This window comes from Hypanus sabinus, unplaced genomic scaffold, assembly GCF_030144855.1.
Source record: "Hypanus sabinus isolate sHypSab1 unplaced genomic scaffold, sHypSab1.hap1 scaffold_423, whole genome shotgun sequence".
NCBI classification, from domain to species: Eukaryota; Metazoa; Chordata; class Chondrichthyes; order Myliobatiformes; family Dasyatidae; genus Hypanus; species Hypanus sabinus.
The window spans coordinates 292941-314352 of record NW_026781302.1 but is presented as its reverse complement, the minus strand read 5'-3'; the positions used below and the strand labels follow the sequence as shown (position 1 = coordinate 314352).

At 42.3% G+C, this 21412-nt stretch overlaps 1 protein-coding gene across 1 annotated transcript; it reads right to left on the bottom strand.

Annotated features, from left to right (window-relative positions):
• Nucleotides 1-14660: 14660 nt before the first annotated feature.
• LOC132388840 (zinc finger protein 229-like) lies at nt 14661-19496 on the bottom strand. Its single transcript, XM_059961263.1, has 2 exons — nt 19457-19496; nt 14661-16827 (listed from the first exon to the last, which is right to left on the bottom strand). The coding sequence occupies exon 2, from the start codon at nt 16421-16423 to the stop codon at nt 15260-15262; it is 1164 nt and encodes a 387-aa protein (XP_059817246.1). The 5' UTR covers nt 16424-16827; nt 19457-19496; the 3' UTR covers nt 14661-15259.
• Between the last annotated feature and the right edge of the window lie 1916 nt (nt 19497-21412).

The following is a 21412-nucleotide window of genomic DNA, read 5'->3' as shown; positions in this document are numbered from 1 at the left end:
TGGAGTGGGCAGCGTGTTGTTTGTCTCGATTCGGGTCACAACACCAGAATTGCCAGCGGGGTCCACACACAGTGTATTAGTCAACAGAAAACCTCTCGTCCTTGCAGTCTTTGTCTCCTGGTGAACTCAACACCCTGACAGTGTGGACCATAGGTATCCTTCTTCACCCACCCCGTTTTTATTCACTTTATGAACATACAATCAATCCGTGCACGGTATATAATCTGTTGTTACTGTTGTGTTGTTGTGTTGCTCTGGAGCCGGAGTAATAATTATTTCGACCTCATTTACACGTGTCTGCTGAAAATGGAATTAAGCAACCCTGAATCTTGAATAAACATTTCAGCAGCTGAGCGTCACATTTCTGTCTCTCAGCGTTATTGCGGCAGAGCGCCACCTGGTGACAATGGAGTCCACAAATCAGTGTGTCCTGTTATTGCGGCAAATTACCACCAAGTGACAGTGTTGTCCACAAAAGGGGGAGGTTTACAGCGATAAGGAGGGGTGTCGGGGCTGGAAGCCAACTGCAAGTGGATGAAGTGCCAGACCTGCCGATAACCTCTCTCCTCATCACGAGTCAGGGTCCCAAACTGTCCTTCTATATGAGGCAACTTCTCAACATCGTGACTGTTGAGGTCATCCACTGTTTCCAGTTTTCCAGGTGTGGCCTCCTCGACATTAGTGAGACCCGATGTAGTCTCTGCATTCTGCACTCTGTCCCGCTGAGATTCTGCAGATGTTGGAGATGCAGAGTCACAGACACAAAATGTTGGAGGAAGTTAGGAGGTCCGGTAGCTTCTATAGAGGGGATAAAGCAAAACAGAGATTTCCTGCCGAGACCCTTCATCGGGACTGGAAGTGGGGAGAAGCCGGAATAAGATGGTGCGGGGAGCGGAAAGTGTCCAAGCTGGTAGGTGATAGGTGAAGCCTGATAAGAGTGAAGGTGAGTGGCTGGGGGAGGAGGGAGATGAAGTGAGACGCTGTGAGCTGGCAGGTGGAAAATGCAAAGGGTTGAACAAAAAGGAATCTGATAGGATAGGAGAGTGGATAATGGGGGGAAAAAGTAAAAGCGGAACGAGAGAGAGACAATCCGCAGTGGGGAAGAGTGGAGACAGGATGGAGGAGACGGGCGTGTGGGTTGATGAAAAAAAAAGGTAGAGGTAGAAGTTAAAGATATCGATGTTCATGTCATTGAGGAGTAAACTACCCGGATGTAATATGAGGTGTTGCTCCTCCAACCTGAGAGTGCGCTCATCGTGTTAGTTAAAGAATGAACTGGAAGGGAGAGTGGATTAATAATTTCCCTCTGGGATCCGTATTAAGTCAATCCTCTCTCAACTTAAACCAGTGCCCTCTGGTTGTTGATTCCACAAAGGTGGGGAAAAGGACTGTGCATATACCTCATTTCTGTACCCTCATGGTTTGGAACGCCTGCATAAGGTCACCTCAATCTCCTGCAATTCAAGGTGTGAAATCCCAACCTGTCTCTCCAGAACTCAGTCCCTCGAGTACCGGCACCATTCTCGTAAACCTCCCCTGCACTCATTCCAGCATGACGTCCTCTCTCCTGTAGCAGAATGACCAAACAGGAGGAAATCTGCAGCTGCTGGAAATTCAAACAACACACACAAAATGCTGGTGGCACTGTCAGAAGCACTGTCAGTGACGAAGGGTCTCGGCCCGAAAAGTCGACAGTGCTTCTCCCATTACATGTTGCCTGGCCTGCTGTGTTCCACCAGCATTTTGTGCAGAATGACCAAAACTGAATACAATAATCCAGGCGTGAATACCCTAATCCTAATGAAACCTCACTGGCCTCTTCTTCAGACCATGAGCCATGAGATATCGGACAGAGGCCGCTCAGCCAATCAAGTCTGCTCCGCCATTCCTTCGTGTCCAATTGATTATCTCTCTCAACCCCATTCTCCTGCCTTCTCCCCATAATCTTTGAACATCCATTTAAAATACACTCAATGACTTGACCGCTACTCCGTTCACATATATAACCATATAACAATCACAGCACGGAAACAGGCCATCTTGGCCCTCCTAGTCCGTGCCGAACACTTAATCTCACCTAGTCCCACCTACCCACACTCAGCCCATAACCCTCCACTCCTTTCCTGTCCATATACCTATCCAATTTTACCTTAAATGACACAACTGAACTGGCCTCTACTACTTCTACAGGAAGCTCATTCAACACAGCTATCACTCTCTGAGTAAGGATATACCCCCTCGTGTTTCCCTTAAACTTCTGCCACCTAACTCTCAAATCATGTCCTCTAGTTTGAATTTGCCCTACTCTCAATGGAAACAGCCTGTTCACGTCAACTCTATCTATCCCTCTCAAAGTTTTAAATACCTCGATCAAATCCCCCCTCAACCTTCTACGCTCCAATGAATAGAGACCTAACTTGTTCAACCTTTCTCTGTAACTTAATTGCTGAAACCCAGGTAACATCCTAGTAAATCGTCTCTGCACTCTCTCTAATTTATTGATATCTTTCCTATAATTCGGTGACCAGAACTGCACACAATATTCCAAATTTGGCCTTACCAATGCCTTGTACAACTTTAGCATTACATCCCAACTTCTGTACTCAATGCTTTGATTTATAAAGGCCAGCGTTCCAAAAGCCCTCTTCACCACCCTATCTACATGGGAATGAATTCTAAAGATTAAAATTCCTCCTCATCTCTGCTGTCAGTGGATGCCCTATACATTGAGGGCCGTGTCCTCTGGTCCCAGATTCACACAGTACAGGGTGCATCTTCTTCACAGCCACTCTGTCGAGGCCTTTCAATATTTAATAGTCTTCAATGAGATCCCCTCTCTTTCTTCCAGACCAGCGAGTACAGGGCCAAAGCCGTCTAATGCTCCTCATACTTAACCATTTCATTCCTGGAATCACCCTCGTGAAACTTCTCCGGACCAGCCCCAATACGAGAGTAGCATTTTCTCAGATAACAGGTCGGAAACAACTCACAATACATCGAGCGATCTGACCATTGCGTTTTAAAGCTAGTGTCACATCCTTGCTCTTATATGCTAACATTACTGTTGCCATCCTTAATCAACACAATCTGCAAGCAAAACAACAGGGACTCCTGCTCAAGGACTCCCAAGTACCTATGCTCTTCTGATTTTTGAATTTTCTCCCACTTATTTTTTTTCTACGTCCCTATTCCTTCTACAAATTGTACATGACCGTTCCCTTGCATACACTGTGTTACATCTGCCACTTCGTTGCCTGTTCTCCAAAACTATCGAAGTCTTCCTGCAGACTCCCACTTCTCTCGAAACTACCTGCCCCTTTCGTATCCTTGTATCAACTGCAAAGTTCGTCACCAAGGTATCAATTCCGTTATCCATATCATTCAGATTTAACACGAAAAGATGCGGTCTCAATACTGACCCCTACAGAACACCATGAGATACCGACAGCAAAACAGAAATGTCCACATTATTCTGACTCTTTCTCCCTTGTCGGTCAGCCAACCTTCGATCCAAACACGTCTCTTTCCTGTAATTCCATGAGCTGTCATCTTGTTAGGCAGCCTCACATGCAGCAACTTGGAAACATAGAAACATGAAAATCTTGCAGCACAGTATAGGCCCTTCGTCCCACAAAGCTGTGCCAAACCTTAGAAATACCTAGGCTTACCCATTGCCCTCTATTTCTCTGAGCTTCATGTACCTATCCAGGAGTCTCTTAAAAGACCCTATCATTCCGGCCTCCACTACCACCGCCGGCAGCCCATTCCACACACTCACCACTCTCTGCGTAAAAATCTTACCCACGACATCTCCTCTGTACCTTCCTCCAGGCACATTTAAACTATGCCCTCTCGTGTAATCATTTCAGCCCTGGGGAAAAGCCTCTGACAAACCCCATGATCGATGCCTCTCATCATCTTGTACACCTCTATCAGGTCATCTCTCATCCACCTCACTCCAAGGAGAAAGGGCCGAGTTCATTCAACTTCTTCTCATAAGGAATTCTCCTCAATCCAGGCAACATCGTTGTAAATCGCCTCGGCAACATTTCTATGGCTTCCACGTCCTTCCTGTAGTGAGGCGACCAGGACTGCGCACTATATTCCAAAATGCGTCTGATCAGGGTCCTATATAGCTGCAACAGTAATTCACGACATTTAAACTCAGTCCAATGGTGGATGAAGGCCAATGCACCGTACGACTTCTTAACCACGGAGTCAACTTGTGTTGCAGCTTTGAGTGTCATATGGACTGGAACCCCAAGATCCCTTTGATTCTGCACACTGTCAAGAGTCTTACCATTAATGCTATATTCTGCCATCATATTTGACCTATCAAAATGAACAACCTCACACTTATCTAGGTTGAACTCCATCTGCCACTTCTCAGCCCAGTTTTGCATCCTGTCAATGTCCCACTGTAACCTCTATCATCCTTCCACACGATCCACAGCACCCACAACATTTGTGTCATTAGCAAAATTAATAAACCATCCCTCCACTTCCTCATTCAGGTCAATTATAAAAATCAGAAAGAGTAGGGGTCCCAGAACCGATCCCTGAGGCACCCCACTGGTCACCGACCTCCATGCAGAATATGACCCGTCTACAACCACTCTTTGCATTCTGTGGCAAGCCAGTTCTGGATCCACAAAGCAACGTCCTCTTGGATCCCATGCCTCCTTGCTCTCTGAACCAGCCTTGCATGGGGTACCTTGTTAAAGATCATCTGAAAATCCAAGCAAACAACATCCTCTACTTTATCTATCTTGCCTGTTATTTCCTCAAAATATTCCAAGAGATTTGTCAGACACTATTTCCTGTAAAGGAATCCTGCTGACTTTATCCTACTTCATCATCCTCCCCAATTACAGTACCCAAAACACTCACCCTTAATACACCCGGACATATTCCTGACCACTGAGCTCAGACTAACTGTCCTGTCATCTCACTGGACAACATTTTTTTAAAGTGTTGCTTCCTCAGAATTGTTTTGTTTATGATAGACTGCTTGACGATTAACACAAATATAATTTCAGACTACTTGTATCAGGTAGGAATTTGGAAAAACGACAAATTATCTTTTATTGAATATATTATATTTAATTGCATAATGGTGCTGATGCTTTGCAATAGTGCAACTAAGTTAAAATATTTTGTTAATGGTTTTCATTTGTACTCAGTATCCGAGGCTTTTCGCTTAAGTGACCAACAATAATTCGCAGCGTTGCTGGATTCAGTGGAAACTGCGTGAATAGATGAAGAGTCGGTCATCTTTGGTCCAAATTCCGTTTGGACCGTCGGGGTCACCAATGTAGCGATGTACTACATACAGAGCGAGAGACAACGACACGCATTCGGTAAGTCATTTTGAGACTAGTTTATTCAAACTTCGCGGCGCTGGCATTTAATCCTCAGCGCCCGCCCTCTCCGGGCGGAAATGACGTCAGAGCTGCATTACTAAAGTCTCTTCAGAATGATATCACAAAAAACACACGACAAAACAGACTACACCAGAAAATCTACATAATGTTTGGTAATCCCCAATTCCAGAGTCCAGAGAGGCAGCTGTGTATTAATATCGCGCTACCTTCTTAGCGTGTTTCCCGGAAAGGAGAACCAAACCCACCAGACAAAACAAGACGACCCAGACACACCAAGAGACCAACTCTACCACCCAACAAACCAAAAACTAAAGCTACAAGACCTACACAAAACCACATAGTTACACATAGTTATATCTAATGTATAGTTACAACAGTGTAGACAACATCAAATTGATTAAAAAAAAACAGACCATGGGTACAATAAAAATAGTCCAAAGAAGTTAACAGACTATAAGTTGAAAAGAAACCACCACACAGTTTCCGCAAGTCCTCAGGGTCCCGATAGACTCGTCATCCTACGCAGTCGGCAGAAGGCATTCCCGTGAACTGGAAGGCCCGGCATTCCCGTGAACGTTCTCCGGACCCGCTCCAATACGAGCACATCTGTTTTCGCAGGCTGTAAACTGTTCACAATTCACCAAGAGCGATCTGACCAATGCGTTTTAAAGCTACAGTGTCACGCCCTTGTTATTATATGCTAACATTACAGTTGTCATCCTTCATCGATTCAATCTGCAAGCAAACCTTTAAGGACTCCTGCTCAAGGATTCCCAAGTATTTATGCACCTCTGATTTTTGAAATTTCTCACATTTATTTATTTTTTCTCTACGCCCTTATTCCTTCCACAATTGTACATGACCGTACATTTGCATACACTATACAATTCCGTACATCTCATCCACGACTTCGTTGTCCGTTCTCCAAATCTATCGAAGACCTTTTACAGACTGCAGCTTTGCTCTAAACTATCTGTCTCTTATCAGTATCAACTGCAACGTTCTGTGGATGCTGGGAATCCAAGCAACACAAACACAAAATGCTGGAGGACCCTCGGAGGCCAGGCAACATATATGGGAAATGGTAAACAGTCGACGTTTCGGGCCGAGACCCTTCATCAGGACTGGGGGGAAAACGTGAGACGTCAGAGGAAGAAGTGCGGGGGTGAAAAGGGTAGAGTAAGTGGGGGGGGGGTGAAAAGGGTAGAGTAAGTGGGGGGGGGGTGAAAAGGGTAGAGTAAGTGGGGGGGGTGAAAAGGGTAGAGTAAGTGGGGGGGGGTGAAAAGGGTAGAGTAAGTGGGGGGGGTGAAAAGGGTAGAGTAAGTGGGGGGGGTGAAAAGGGTAGAGTAAGTGGGGGGGGTGAAAAGGGTAGAGTAAGTGGGGGGGGTGAAAAGGGTAGAGTAAGTGGGGGGGGTGAAAAGGGTAGAGTAAGTGGGGGGGGTGAAAAGGGTAGAGTAAGTGGGGGGGGTGAAAAGGGTAGAGTAAGTGGGGGGGGTGAAAAGGGTAGAGTAAGTGGGGGGAGGTGAAAAGGGTAGAGTAAGTGGGGGGGGTGAAAAGGGTAGAGTAAGTGGTCGGTAATAGGTGAAGCTGCGAGGGGGGGGGGAGTAGTGAAGGTGGAAAAAAACTCCTTAGGATTTTATTTCCTTAACGATCCTCGAAAAATCACTGCTAATGCCTCCACATCTCTTCAGCCACCTCCTTCAGATCTCTGGGGTGTATACCATATGGTACAGGTGACCTGTTTACCTTCAGACCATATCAGTTTCCAAGAACCTTCTCCCGAGTAACGTAACTTTACACATTCTGACCACTGACATCTGGTACTTCCGTATTCCTGCCGGTGTCTTCGAGAGATGAGTGATGTACAAGACTTATTCAGTTCATCTGGCATGACCTTGCACTCCGAGCCCATTACTACCTCTCCATCATAATTTTTCAGTGGTTCGACATCCGCTTCCGCCTTTCTTTTACACTATAATTACCTGAAGAAACATTTGGTATCCTCTTTAATATTACCGGCTAGCTCACTGAAGTGTTCCATCTTTTCCTTCTTAATTATTTTAGTTGCATTCTGTTGGTTTTTAAAATCTTCTCAATCCTTCAACATACTAGTGATTTTTGCTCTATGCCCTCTCTTTGGTTTTTCTTAACAGCCACGGTTTTGTCACCTTAGCTTTAGAATACTACTTCCTCTTTGTGATGCATAGAGATTTGAGGGGCGAGGAACATCTCAGACAGAACTGCAGTCAGCTCGACTTCTTCAGTCTGCAGGAAATTCAAGCGGAACCTTTCACCCACAGAGTGGTGACTGTTTGGAACTCATTCACAGGGACAGTGAGAGGTGAACAACAGGGGAGGATTTGAAAGATCTGCTGTGGAACAGAATCACTGGCAAGGTCCAGCGGCCTGAGTTGACTCTCCGCTCTACACTAGGTGTGTTATAAATTCACTAAGTACCAGAGACAGTGTTTAATATAGAGTTGATTTATTTGTCACAGGTCTAGTCCCATTAAAGGTGACTATGCAGCAGAAGAAACTCCTCCCATGCCTGGTGAGCAGCAGCAATAATTGCAGAGTTTAGCACCGACACTCACTCTCGAATTTGCATTCAGCAACGCTGATGAATAAATATTCAGCATGCAGCTGATTGAAACGTTCTCCCAGTGTGAACCGGTAGTGTGTGGTAAGTGTAACACGCTGTAAGGTTTCACTGCTAAAGTAACGGCCTCTCTGTAATGTTTCGCTGCTGAGGTAATGGTTTCTCTGTAGCAGCAATGTTTAGGGTAAGACTAGAGGAAATAGGGTTTTCGAGTGTGGGACTATGCAATGACAGAAATATTCTTTCGTGAGCCTGGAAGAGAGATTTTCACGGTTTTTTGCTGGCGAGAGATGAGAAGACGTGAATGGACAGAGCGGGCACTTTTTCCTTTTTTTTCAGTTTCTTCACTAACCCTATTGTCAAAATAAGTATTATAGAGCTCAATCGTTTAATTGCATATTGTGCATCGTTTGTTACTTCGGGGTACTGATCTGCAACATGGGACACATCACACAGCATTCACCCAAATGAGAGTTCCTAAGTTTGCTCGGGCTGGGGGGGGGGGCGGGGGTCTATCACCCCGTATATTAAACTGCCAGATGAAGCGATCGTTACGTAAGGTTAGATGAATGAGTGAATAGCTTCCCTCATTCACAGCTGATGAACAACCTCTCCACAGTGTGTACTGAATGATGCACTTTTGGTTGATTTGGCTGTGAAAATCTCCTGATAAAGTCTGCACAGGTGATTAGTCTCTACCCAGTGTGAACTCGCTGGTGTCTCTGCAGTTGAAATGACCAAGTGAATCCCTTCCCACACATTGAAGCCAGAATCATTCTTCTCCGTCGAGGCTACGCCGTAGGCTCTACTTGGCCGCGTACCCGACGCTGCACCCTCGGCTGTACTGTATGCCGTAGCCTAATGCGCACATTCCTAAAAATGCAACTACGCATCACAGCGACGCAGACGACAAGAACTGTGATTGGTCCACTTAGTAGCAGCCAGTTTCCTTTTCTTTTTCAATCTTTTTATTAAGTTTCAAATTTAATAAGCATAGCAATTATATAACGATACAAAGAGATCGGGATTACATTAATAACGGTTGACACGTAAAAGCACAGATTTCAAATGACAAATTTAGTTTAACCTCCTAATCTCATAGCAACTAACCATGAAAGAGATATTATGTAAGGAGAAAAAAAATCGTAAACTAGAAAAAACACTAAACTTAAAAAAAAGACAGAATTGGGCTGTCATATTACAACGGCTGAAATTATTTGGCGTTAACTCTGCTCCTCTATACATGAACAAAAACTTATTACACAAGATTCGGAAAGGGTCAACTTACATCATATGAAAATATTGAATAAATGGCCTCAAAGTCTCTTCAGATTCAACCGAAGGATCCACAGTACCACTCCTAATTTTTTACAAGTTTAGACATGCTATGGTTTGGGAAAACAATTCAAATGTAGTAGGGAGATTGGAATCTTTCCATTTAAGTAAAGTAGATCTGCTGGCCATTAATGTAACAAATGCAATTAGACGACAAGCTGACGAGGATAAATGACTAGAGTCCATCACCGGTCGTCCAAAAATTGCAGTAGTAGGATGTGGTTGTAAATGAATACGCAGAACTACTGAGATAATATCTCAAAATATCCTTCCAATATTTTTTTAGAGGAGGACAAGACCAGAACATATGTGTCAAGGAAGCTACCTCGGAATTACATCCATCAGAAACAGGATTTAATGGCAGTAAAAATGTGCTAACTTATCCTTGGACATATGAGCCCGATGTACCACCTTAAATTGCATGAAGGCATGTCTGACACACACTGAAGAGGTATTTTCTAGTTCAAGAATTTTCTCCCATTTCTGCATAGGTAAAGGTATCCGAAGTTCTCTTTCCCACTCATTCTTAATTTTATCAGAAGTATCCAAGTGTATTTTCATAATTAAATCATAAATAAATGATAATAAACTCTTCTGATGTGGATTTGAACTTTTTTCCCCCGTAACTTCAATTTGATGTGATATCGGAACAGAAGGTAAAATAACATTCAAAAAGTTTCTAATCTGTAAATATCAGAAAAAGTGTGATCTAGGCGAATTATATATATTAGAAAGTTGTTCAAAAGAAATAAAACAATCATCCATAAATAAGTCACGAAAACATAATTTTCCCTTTGTTTGCAATAAAAGAAAAGCTTGATCAATTTAAATGGTTGAAAGAAAAAAAAAATAGATATAATAGAACTTGACAGTATATATTTATTTGGTCCAAACACGTACCAAAATTGAAACCATATTCCTATTGTAATTACCATTTGCTTATTAAATTTAGTAAGTGCAAAGGGAACCACAGCCCCTAACATAGAAGCCAATGAAAACTCCTGTCGAGACTCACGCTCAAGGTTCATCCAACTCTTGTGTCCAAAACATTAAATATCGAATATTAATTGCCCGATAATAAAAACTATGATCCGGCAAAACCAAGCCGCTTTCCTTTTTTGATTTCTGTAACTATTTCTAATTTAACCTGGGATTTCTATTCTGCCATCCATATGCAGAAATTTTAGAATCAATAATATTAAAAAAAAATGTTACAGATAAAAATTGATACTGCCTGAAATAGGTACTGAAATTTAGGTAAAATAATCATCTTAATAGCATTAATGGAACCAATCAAGGATAAAGACAATGGGGACCATTTAGTAAACAATTGATTAGCCTGATCAATTAAGGGTAAACATTAACTTTAAATAAATCGTTGTGCTTCTTAGTAATTTTAACACCCAAATAAATAAAATAATCAGCAAGCAATCTAAATGGTAACTGTCTGTAAATTGAGACTTGCCTATTTAATGGGGAAAGCACTTTTATTAAGATTCAGTTTATAAGCAGAAAAACTACTAAACTGTGCAAGATGTGTTATTACTGCAGGAATGGATTACTCTGGATTAGAAATATCTAGCCACAGGTTATCTGCATATTGTGATACTTTACGCGTCCCATTCCCATGAGTAACACCAAATATATTGGATGAATAGCAATTGCCAAGGGCTCCAGGCCAATATCTGATAGTAAGGGACAGCCTTGTCTAGTACCTTGGAAAAGCCTAAAGAAAGGGGATCTCTGATTATTAGTGAAACAGACGCCAAAGGTATATGTTATATCAATTGTATCCAAGATATAAATTTTGGGCTAAAAGTAAATTTCTCTAGTATTTTAAACAAATATTCCCATTCAAATGTATCAAACGCCGTCTCGGCATCGACCGAGATAACACATTCTGGTGTCTTAGATAAAGTCATGTATACAATGTTCATTAACCTCCAAACATTAAAATGTGTATAATGATTTTTAATAAATCCTGTCTGATGCTCGGAGACAATTTGTGGCAATATCTTCACCAATCTAATTGCTAATATTTGAGAAAGGATTTTAGATACAACATTCACAAAGATATAGTTCTGTCTGTTGCACATTCAGTGAGATCATTTATCATTTTTGGGAATTAAATAAATTGATGCTTCATAAAATGTTTGTGGTAACTTATGTACAAATAAAGCATCTTTAAAAATTTTACCTAACCAGGGAGAAAGTAAACCGGAAAAAGATTTTAAAAATTCAGCTGTATACTCATCCGGACCAGGTGCTTTACCAGAATTCATTGAATAAATTGCTTTCTTTATTTCCTCTTCAGTAATGGGTGTGTCTAATACTAAATGTTCATCAACTGATAATTTCAGAATATTTAATTTCCTGAAAAATTCATGCATTATGATAGAATCCTCAGGAAATTCTGATTGGTATAAATTGGTATAAAATTCTTGAAAAAATTTGTTAATTTCGTCATGGTCAACCGTCAAAGTACCATCCTGTTTAAGAACCCTATTAATCTGAAGTTTCGCTAAAGCAGCTTTTAATTGGTTAGCCAATAATTTACCCAATTTATCAACAAATATATAAAGTAACTGATTTTCAATCAGGGATGTTAATAACAAATGATGTTGCATCTGAAGTTCAACTCTCTCTTTATAAAGCATCAAATGGGGAGCAATAGAATAATTTCTATCAATTTCTTTAATCTTATCAACCAATGTACGTATTTCATTATTAATTTGAAATTATTTTTTTTTCAATCCAGCAGAGTGTGAAATAATTTACCCTCGGATATATGTTTTAAAGGCATCGCGTGATATCCCACTTAAAATTTCTTCCGTTGAGTTAGTTGAAAAGAAAAAAGCAATCTGTTCTTTAATGAAATTAATAAAATTTAAGCCCTGAAGTAAAATAGAGTTGAACCGCCATTGTTTGGTACCAAAGGTTACATCAGTTAACTTAACTGATCATTTCAAAGGTGCATGATCGGAAATGGCAATGTTATCATATTCACAGGCAGTGATAAATGAAACTAATCGAAAATCAATAAAGGTGTAAAGGAATCTAGAGTAATTATGATATACATGAGAAAAAAGAGAACTCTTTTTCATTAGGATGTAAAAACCTCCTAATTTCTAAAATTCCAGAGTCAACTAAGAAGGAATTAATAAAAATAGCAGATTTGTTTGTAAGTACCTGATTAGGCACAGACTTATCCATCATACGTTTCAGACATCCATTAAAATCTCCACCCATTATTACCATATATTCATATAAATTGGGAAGAAATGCAAAAAAGTGCTTAAATTCAGTATAGTCAGTATTTCGTGCATAAATATTAACCAAAACTAATTTATTGTCATAAAGTTAACCGGTGTTTAATAGAAGTCTATCATATTGGTCTGAAATTGTATCATAGTGAACAAATGAAATCTAGGAGTCTATAAAAAAAAGAAACACCTTTCACCTTAGTCGATGAGTTAGAGTGAAACTGTTGGCCTTTCCGAAACCTAAAGAAGCGCTGATTACCCTCCTTACTCAGATGAGTCTCCTGCGCAAAAATAATCTGAACATTCAGTCCATGAAAAACTCAAAAAATATTCTTCCATTTAATTGGATGATTCAAACCGTTCGTATTCCATGAAACAAAATTAATAATGACAAAATTAATTAGGAATATCCATTTTCCTTAAATAAACAATGTAGTATGTAAAGGGTTAACCATATTGCATAGGAAACTCACGAATCAGGAAGAGGGAAAATAGTTTAAAGAGGAAACGGAAATTACGACAATACAGACATTTTTGTAGTTTCAGTTCAGCCAAAAAGAAAAAAATACTAGACTAAAAATAGCCCTACCCCCCCCCCACCCCAAACCACAAAGACCAAAAACCTGGCCAATAGACAGCCAAACAACTATCTAAGAACCTCCCTACCCTTGTCTCCCTTGAGGGCAAATCTCTCAAAATAAAAAAAATAAGAAACAAACCACCCGTTGTCAAAACATTACGAGAGGAATGTCAAGCAGATGTTAGAGAAAAAACAGCCAATTGCAGACCATTTTAAAAGGAAAGGTCTTAAAAATGACACAAAATACAATTTTAATAATATTTCAAGAAAAAGGAAATAATCAGCAAATCAAAGTCTTAATGATTTTCAAAAGCAAACAACTAAAAATAAAAAAGTAAAACAATGAAGGAAAAATTAAAGGAACTTTAACGTGGAAACATAATAAACGTCCGTACGTCAAAACACAGTGCGACTGTAATCAACCCAAGGGCAAAGTTCTAATGTGTCCAAATCTATAAGCTGGTTGTTAATTAATAAACCAGTTACACAGACATAAAGGAACCGTAAATTTCATAGACATCCACGCTCAAATATTGATCTTCAAAACATTAGACATCTGCGTTCAAGCTTAGATCTTCGAGAAATTGTTTTGCTTCATTCACGGATTTAAAGCATTTGAATGATTTGTCGGGCAGAGCAACCCTTGGGTGAAATGTTTAGAACAAAGCTGGACAAAGATTCCTCTGATATAATTCTGACATCACCATTTTAAAATGCAATCTTTCTTGCATAACCTCAGGACAAAAATCTTCAACAAAATGAAACTTAAGATGCTGATGCTCAGTAACTCCTTTCTGATGAGCAATCGGAATGAAGAGCTCCTTAGTATTCCCATTGTGACATCGTAGAATTACATGACGCGGTTTTAACCCGTTCGACGGTTTTGGTTTCAGCGCCCGATGTGCGCGGTCGAGCGCAGGAAGAGAAGAAAAACCTCTGAGCCAAAGACCTCCATTCAGAATTGAGAAAAAAATGAGTAAGATCCCAGCTCTCAATGTCCTCACTGTGTCTATTATTCGCAAATTCAGTCTGTGGCTTCGACTCTCCAAATCAATAATCTTGACTTTATTCTGCTCCAATATATGAGTGGTCAAAGTTCATTTCTTTTCCAAAGAATTCAATTTGTGATCTCTGTTTCAAGCTGTTACAAGCGATGAAATTTCTCGCTGCTGTTTTTTGTTCTTCTTTTCAAGTGTTGCCAACCTACCTTCACTCTCCTTTAACCGTACTTCCAAGGTAGTAAACCTTTTAGCAAGTTTTTCATCCAAAAGAATCGAGATAGCCTGTAAAGTAAGTTGAAACTTTTTAGGCTGTTCAAAGACACCTGCTTTCTTCCCATTTCCATTGCAGTTTCCTTGCCTTCAGCTAATGCCTTTCTTCCTCTGTAAGCCATTTTAGTCGATTAAAATTCAAATTCAAATATATAAAGTGTTATAAACACTTTGAAAAAGATGTTAAAGGGGTGGTAAGTAAATTTAAAATGAATAGAGCAAAGCCGGAAAGCGACTCCATGTAGCGCCTCCAAGAGAGTCTTTTGCCTAATGTAGCCTAACGTGCACATTCCCAAAACTGTAACTATGCATCGTGGTGACACAGACAGCAAGAACTGTGATTGATCTACTTGGCAGCAGCCAGTTTCCTCCTACGCATATCCTGTTGTTTCAAAGTTGGAAAATGGAACAAATTGAGGAGAGGGTAAGTGAGGAAGTCAGAAAATATGTACATTTGCACGACTCTTCACCGGCACACAATAAAGACTTGAAAATGGCATCAAATTTGTGGAAAGAAATTTCCACAAGAGCGGCTTGGACGTCATGGACTGCACAAAGAAATGGAAAAATTTCTCTCTTTCTGCGCTGCAGTAATTTCAATAAAAGTAACTCTTGTGCAACATCCATTAGCTCCAACTCCAAAAAGATGAACTCAGCAGTTGCCATCGTTCCCAACTCCACTCGAGTCAATTCAACACAGTGGAATAGCACCCCAACATCAACTAGCGTTTTGGCAGAGCAACGCAGGCACACAAACACACAAGTAGAAATGCTCACAACTGTGTAGACAACATGCATGGGCTACTGCATATGCTACACCATAGTGCCTACTCAGAGGTATAATTCAGGCTTGAGCAGGTGAATGGCTTCTCCCCAGAGTGTACTGACCGGTGTGCTTGTAGGTGGGATGACTGTGTGAATCCCTTCCCACAGTCTGAGCAACTGAACAGCCTCTCTCCAGTGTGAACTCGCTGATGTACCTTCAGTTGAGATGAGCAAGAGAATCCCTTCCCACAGTCTGAGCAGGTGAACGGCCTCTCCCCAGTGTGAACTCGCTGGTGTACCTTCAGATGAAATGACCGAGTGAATCGCTTCCCACAGACTGAGCATGTGAACGGCCTCTCCCCAGTGTGAACTCGCTGATGTAGCTTCAGTTCAGATGAGCGAGTGAATCCCTTCCCACAGTCTGAGCAGCTGAACGGCCGCTCCCCAGTGTGAACTCTTTGATGTACCTTCAGTTGAGATGACTGAGTGAATCCCTTCCCACAGTCTGAACAGGTGAACGACCACTCCCCAGTGTGTACTGACTGGTGTCTCAGTAGCTGAGATGACAAAGTGAAACCCTCCCCACAGTACGGGCAGGTAAATGGCCGCTCCCCCGTGTGAACTGACCTGTGTGCTTGTAGGTGAGATGACTGAGTGAATCTCTTCCCACAGTCCGAGCAGGTGAACGGCCGCTCACCGGTGTGAACCCGCTGGTGAGCCATTAGGGCGGATGACCGAGTGAATCCCTTCCCACACACTGAGCAGGTGTATGGCTTCTCCCCAGTGTGAGCTGACTGGTGTCTCAGTAGCTGAGTCGACAAAATGAATCCCTTCCCACAGTATGAACAGGTAAACAGCCTCTCCCCAGTGTGAACTGACCTGTGTGCTCGTAGGTGGGCTGACTGAGTGAATCTCTTCCCACAGTCTGAGCAGGGGAATGGCCTCTCCCCAGTGTGCACTTGCTGATGTACCTTCAATTTAGATGACTGAGTGAATCCCTTCCCACAGTCTGAGCAGGTGAACGGCCGCTCCCCAGTGTGAACTCTCTGATGTACCGTCAGTTCAGATGACTGAGTGAATCCCTTCCCACAGTCTGAGCAGGTGAATGGCCGCTCCCCAGTGTGAATTCTCTGATGTACCTTCAGTTTAGATGAGCAGCTGAAGCCTTTCCCACAGTCTGAGCAGGTGAACGGTCTCTCCCCAGTGTGAACTCGTTGGTGAGCCATTAGGGTGGATGACTTAGTGAATCCCTTCACACAGTCTGAGCGGGTGAAAGGCCTCTGCCCCAGTGTGAATTGACAGGTTTGTTCACAGGAGGGAACACCTACTGAATCCCTTCTCACACAGAGATCAGGTGAATGGCATTGTCCCAGTGTGAACTTGCTGATGTCCCTTTAGCTGAAATATCTGAATCCATTCATACCGTCTGAGCAGATGAATGGGAATCACCTGTTTAAAATGACAGGCGTGCCAGTCGGTCAGATGATAGAGTGAAATCCTCCCCACAGCCTGAGCAGGAAGGATGATCGAGTGAATCCCTTGCTCCACTTCCTAAATATCTGGACAGAGACAGCAAAACTGGCGTGGTGCATTTTAGATTCCCGTAGAGAAATTTCTTGTCATTTGGAACCTGTAAAAAGATTAACAAAATGCATCCGTGGGTCTAGGACAACATTTCAGATGGGATCACTTGAGTTGTGAAGCTGTGAACTGACATCACACTGTTACAGTGAGGTTCAACACATGTTGGAGAGTGAACTCATCATCTAACTGGGCACACTGCTGGTATCTATAAGATGCCTCTCTCTATAAGAATGGAGCATTTCTGGCCTGGCACAGTTTGGAGAGACATTTGTATTATCCCTGTTCCCACTGAGCTGATAGGTTCCTGGCCCCACAGTAACTGAAACACTCTCAGTCAAATAGCCTGCAGTGCATTCCACGCACCCACTACTCTCTGGGTAAAAATCTTACCCCTGACATCCCCTCGGTACCTATTTCCTTGCAGCTTAAAACTCTGCTCCCTCGTGTTAGACATTTCAGCCCTGGGAAAACAAACCTCTGGCTATGAACACGATCTACGTCCCTCATCATCCTCTACACGTAAAAAAGGCTCTAAACATAAACAATGAAATTATACATTGCTTTGGAAAATTGTCAGAAGTATACACGATTATGAGGGTATAGATACGGTAAATGCAAGCAGCTTTTTTCCACTGAGGTTGGGTGGGATAACAACCAGAGGTCATACGTAAGAGGGGAATGTGAAAATTTAACGGAAACATATGGAAAAGGTCCTTACTTAAATGACAGTTAGAGTGTGGAATGACATGCCAAGACAAGTGGCGAATATGAGTTCAGTTTCCCTATTTAAATGAAGTTTGGATGGGAGCCGGGATGGTAGGCATATGGATTTGTATAAAAAGGGCACAAAGGTTATCGGGAACCAAATTCACCACAACCACAAACTGTTCCTGCTGCTACCATCCAGCACACAGCACCACAGCAAAAGGACCAACAGGCTGCAGGACATCATCTTCCACCAGGCCATCAGACTGATTAATTGATTCCTATGCTTTCTTTACTGTGCTATATACAAACTAATTATTATCAAACAATTTAAATTACACATTGCACATTTAGATGGTAATGTAATGTCAATATTTATACTCCTCATCTATATGAAGGATGTATATAATAAAGTCAATTCAATTCAATATCTCCACTATCTGTTCTGTCATTCTGGCTCCCATTCCCCCTACAACTTACTTTAACCACATAACCACCGCCCCCCCCCCCCGCCCCCCCACTACCTCTGGCAAGCCTTACCACTAGGATATTAGTCACTTCTTGATTTGTTCCCCTAACTACCAAATCCTCTATTAGCCCTCTGCCAGGGAATTCCCACAACAGCTTCTAAAGTAGTCTTCCTGTTGTTGTGGGGGATGGCCACTAGAGTACTCTGCGATGCCTGTTTAACCTCATTCCCCTTCCTGACTCTCTCCCAGTTTCCTGTGCCCTGCACCTTGGGTGTAACTCACCTTTCTGCATGTCATATCTATCAACACCTCCAACTCCTGGATGATCTGAAATTCATCCATTTCATGTTCCAGCTCATTGAAGTGCAGGGTTACAAGCTGCAGCTGTATGCACACCTTGTATGTGAGGGCATCAGGGACACTGGAGATCTCCCCGCCTTCTCACCAGTAGCCCCTCTAACTTGTAATCATCAGTCTGCAGATACTGTGCATTTTTTTATCCAGTGACAAGATGTGCACAGTGAATTTTATATAGAGATGTATTCATTTTCATAGCTGGCAAATCACTGTTGACAGGAACTTTGATCTCCTCTGGGTTCGATCAAGTTCATCTGCACTTTCACAAAACCTATGTAGCAGGCCTGGAATGGGTAATGAAGGATTTTCTCACCAAAGCATTTGCATATTGTCCATATGTGGTTTGCTTGATAAATTACACTTTAAATATTCAGATTTCCAAATATCACTCCACTTCTTCCCACTTGCAAATTCTCCAGCAACTTTTGCATCACCACAATGCACACAGGTATCACCAGTTTCTATATTCTAAAAAAAATATTCCCCTAATTCCTCCCCCAATGACTGACGGTGATGAACTCAGTGAATGCAATGCCAATGTATATGAAGGGAAGGGCAGTAGTCTGTCTCACTGGAGTCTGGCATATTTGTAATGTGAAAGCCACTTGTTGCCCAAGCCAAAGGTGTTTGATATCATTACGTACCCAGAGAGAATGGGACAAAACATGTTCTCACCGGTAGAAAAGTCCAGAGCAAGAGGAGGTAGAACAAGCAACACACACAAAATACTGGAGGAACTCAGCAGGCCAGGCAGCATCTGTGGAAAAGAGTACTAATGCTGAGTTCCTCCAGTTTTTTCTGCGTGTTGCTTGGAATTCCAGCATCTGCAGATTTTCTCTTGTTAGAGGTTGGACGTAGAACAAAGGCGATTTTCTCAACTGGTGATGTAAAAGATTTTGTTCCCTTTCTCCGAGTTCCTAATCCTTGCATTTAGATAGCTGGAGCTCAGCTCTGTCTGAGAGATCCATCGGTTCCCATTCCCTCATCAGCCGGAAGCTCCCCGGGGTCCGTGTACAGATAGTGGGACTGAGAGTGAGGGACGAGAGCAGGACTATCCCGGGATTGCGGGTCACGGTGACCGGATTTCACAGGAATTGTCCTGAAGTCGGTGTTTAAGATAAAAACACAGAGAAACTTTCTTACCTGCACCAGAAATGTTCAAGGCCTTCGGTGTACTACGCGCATGCGTGATACTCGTAGACGTCAGCAGCGCTGACGCCTGCGCATTTCATCGGTGCTTCGGCGCCTGGGAAATTCTTAACGCAGCGCCTTATGGGTAATCACGGTGCCATTAAACATTTCTGCAGGCACCGGTTCAACGTCTATACCTCATTTTTTTCGTGTATATACAAAAATCAGCAGCTGGTTTAACGCGGAAAGCGGCTCCCATAAACAATATACTCAGTATCAAAGTGTATCTAATGCCAAAGTAAAACGCAGGTGTAAAACACAGGAGATTCTGTAGTTGCTGGAAATACAGGGACACACACATACAAAATGCTGGAGGAACTCTGCAGTTCAGGCAGCAACTAAGCAGAGGAGTACACACTCGGCATGCGGAGCGGGCTTGGTCTAAACTTTGTCTATTCCTCTCCACATTTACTGCCGGATCGGTTGATTTCCAGCAGTATTTTGGAGAAATTAACCACTTTTTTTTTTTCGGTCAACCAGTTTCCAAATGCTTCTGATCTTTCTTTTGTTGCCAGCTCTGGGAAAAAGCCTCTGGCTATCCACACGATCAATGCCTCTCATCATCTTTTACATCTGCATCAATGTATTATACGAAGTGACAGTCACACATCCGTTGTGCACTGCGTGCTGATGATCGACCCAAACTTGTGAGTAAAGGGTAATCAAAGCTAGTGGCATGAGTTACAGGGCAATAGAGTCGTGGGGCAATTGAAACAGAAAGCAACAAATGCAGGACTGAGAGTATTGTATTTGAATGCACGCAGCATAAGGAATAAAATGGACTATCTTGCAATTCAGCTCCTGATTGGCAAACGTGACGCTGTGACCATCTGTGAAACTTGGCTAAAGAATGGCTGCCATTGGGAGCTGAACGTCCAAGGATTTAAGGTGTATCAGTAAGATAGGTGAGTGGGCACAGGAGTTGGTGTGGCCATGTGTACAAGAAATAATATTAAATCATTGGAAAGAGATGACATAGGATTGGAAGGTGTAGAGTCTCTACAGGCTGAATAAAGAAATTTACGATGCGTGTCGATGCTTTGGACTACGGCATAAATGGATTTGTGGCTAAATTTGCCAATGATACCAAGCTAGGTGGAGGAGCGGGTAGTGTTGAGGAAACAGAGAGCCTGCAGAGAGATTTAGGTAGTTTAGGGGAATAGGCAAAGAAGTGGCAAATTGCTGGAAGGAGTAAACGGTCAGACTATTGTTTAGATGGAAAGTTAATTCAAAATGCAGAGATGCAAATGGACTTGGGAGTCCTTGTGCGGGATGCCCTAAAGGTTAACTTCCAGGATGGGTCTGTGGTGAAGAAGGCAAATGCAATGTTGGCTTTCATTTCTAGAGGTACAGAATAGAAGAGCAGGGATGCGATGGTGAGGCTCTATAAGGCACTCGTGAGATCACACAGATTATTGTGTGCAGTTTTGTGATCCTTATTTTAGAAATGATATACTGACATTCGAGAGGGTTCAGAGAAGATTCACGAGAATGATTCCAGGAATGAAAGGTTTACCATATGAGGAACGTCTGGCCGCTCTTGGGCTGTATTCCCTCGAGTTCAGGAGAATAATGGGGATCTCATAGAAACATTCTGAATACTAAAAGGCCTGAACCGATTATATATGGCAAATTTAATTTCCCATGGTAGGGGATACGAGGAAAACAAGGCCTGATTCCAGAATTGAAGGACGTCCATTTAGAACAGAGATGCGGAAAAATTACGTTAGTCAGTGGGTGGTAAATCTGTGGAATTTGTTGTCATGGCGGCTGTGGAGGCCAAGTCATTGGGTGTATTTAAAGCTGAGATAGATAGGTTCTTGATTAGCCAGGGCATCAAATGCTACGGGGTGAAGGCAGGGGAGTGGGATGACTGGAAGAATTGGATCAACCCATCATTGAACGGCG

Bases quoted from the DNA above. Each gene is read 5' to 3' on its own strand.
- LOC132388840 (XM_059961263.1), bottom strand. From the start codon at position 16,423: ATGGCTCACCAACGAGTTCACACTGGGGAGAGACCGTTCACCTGCTCA.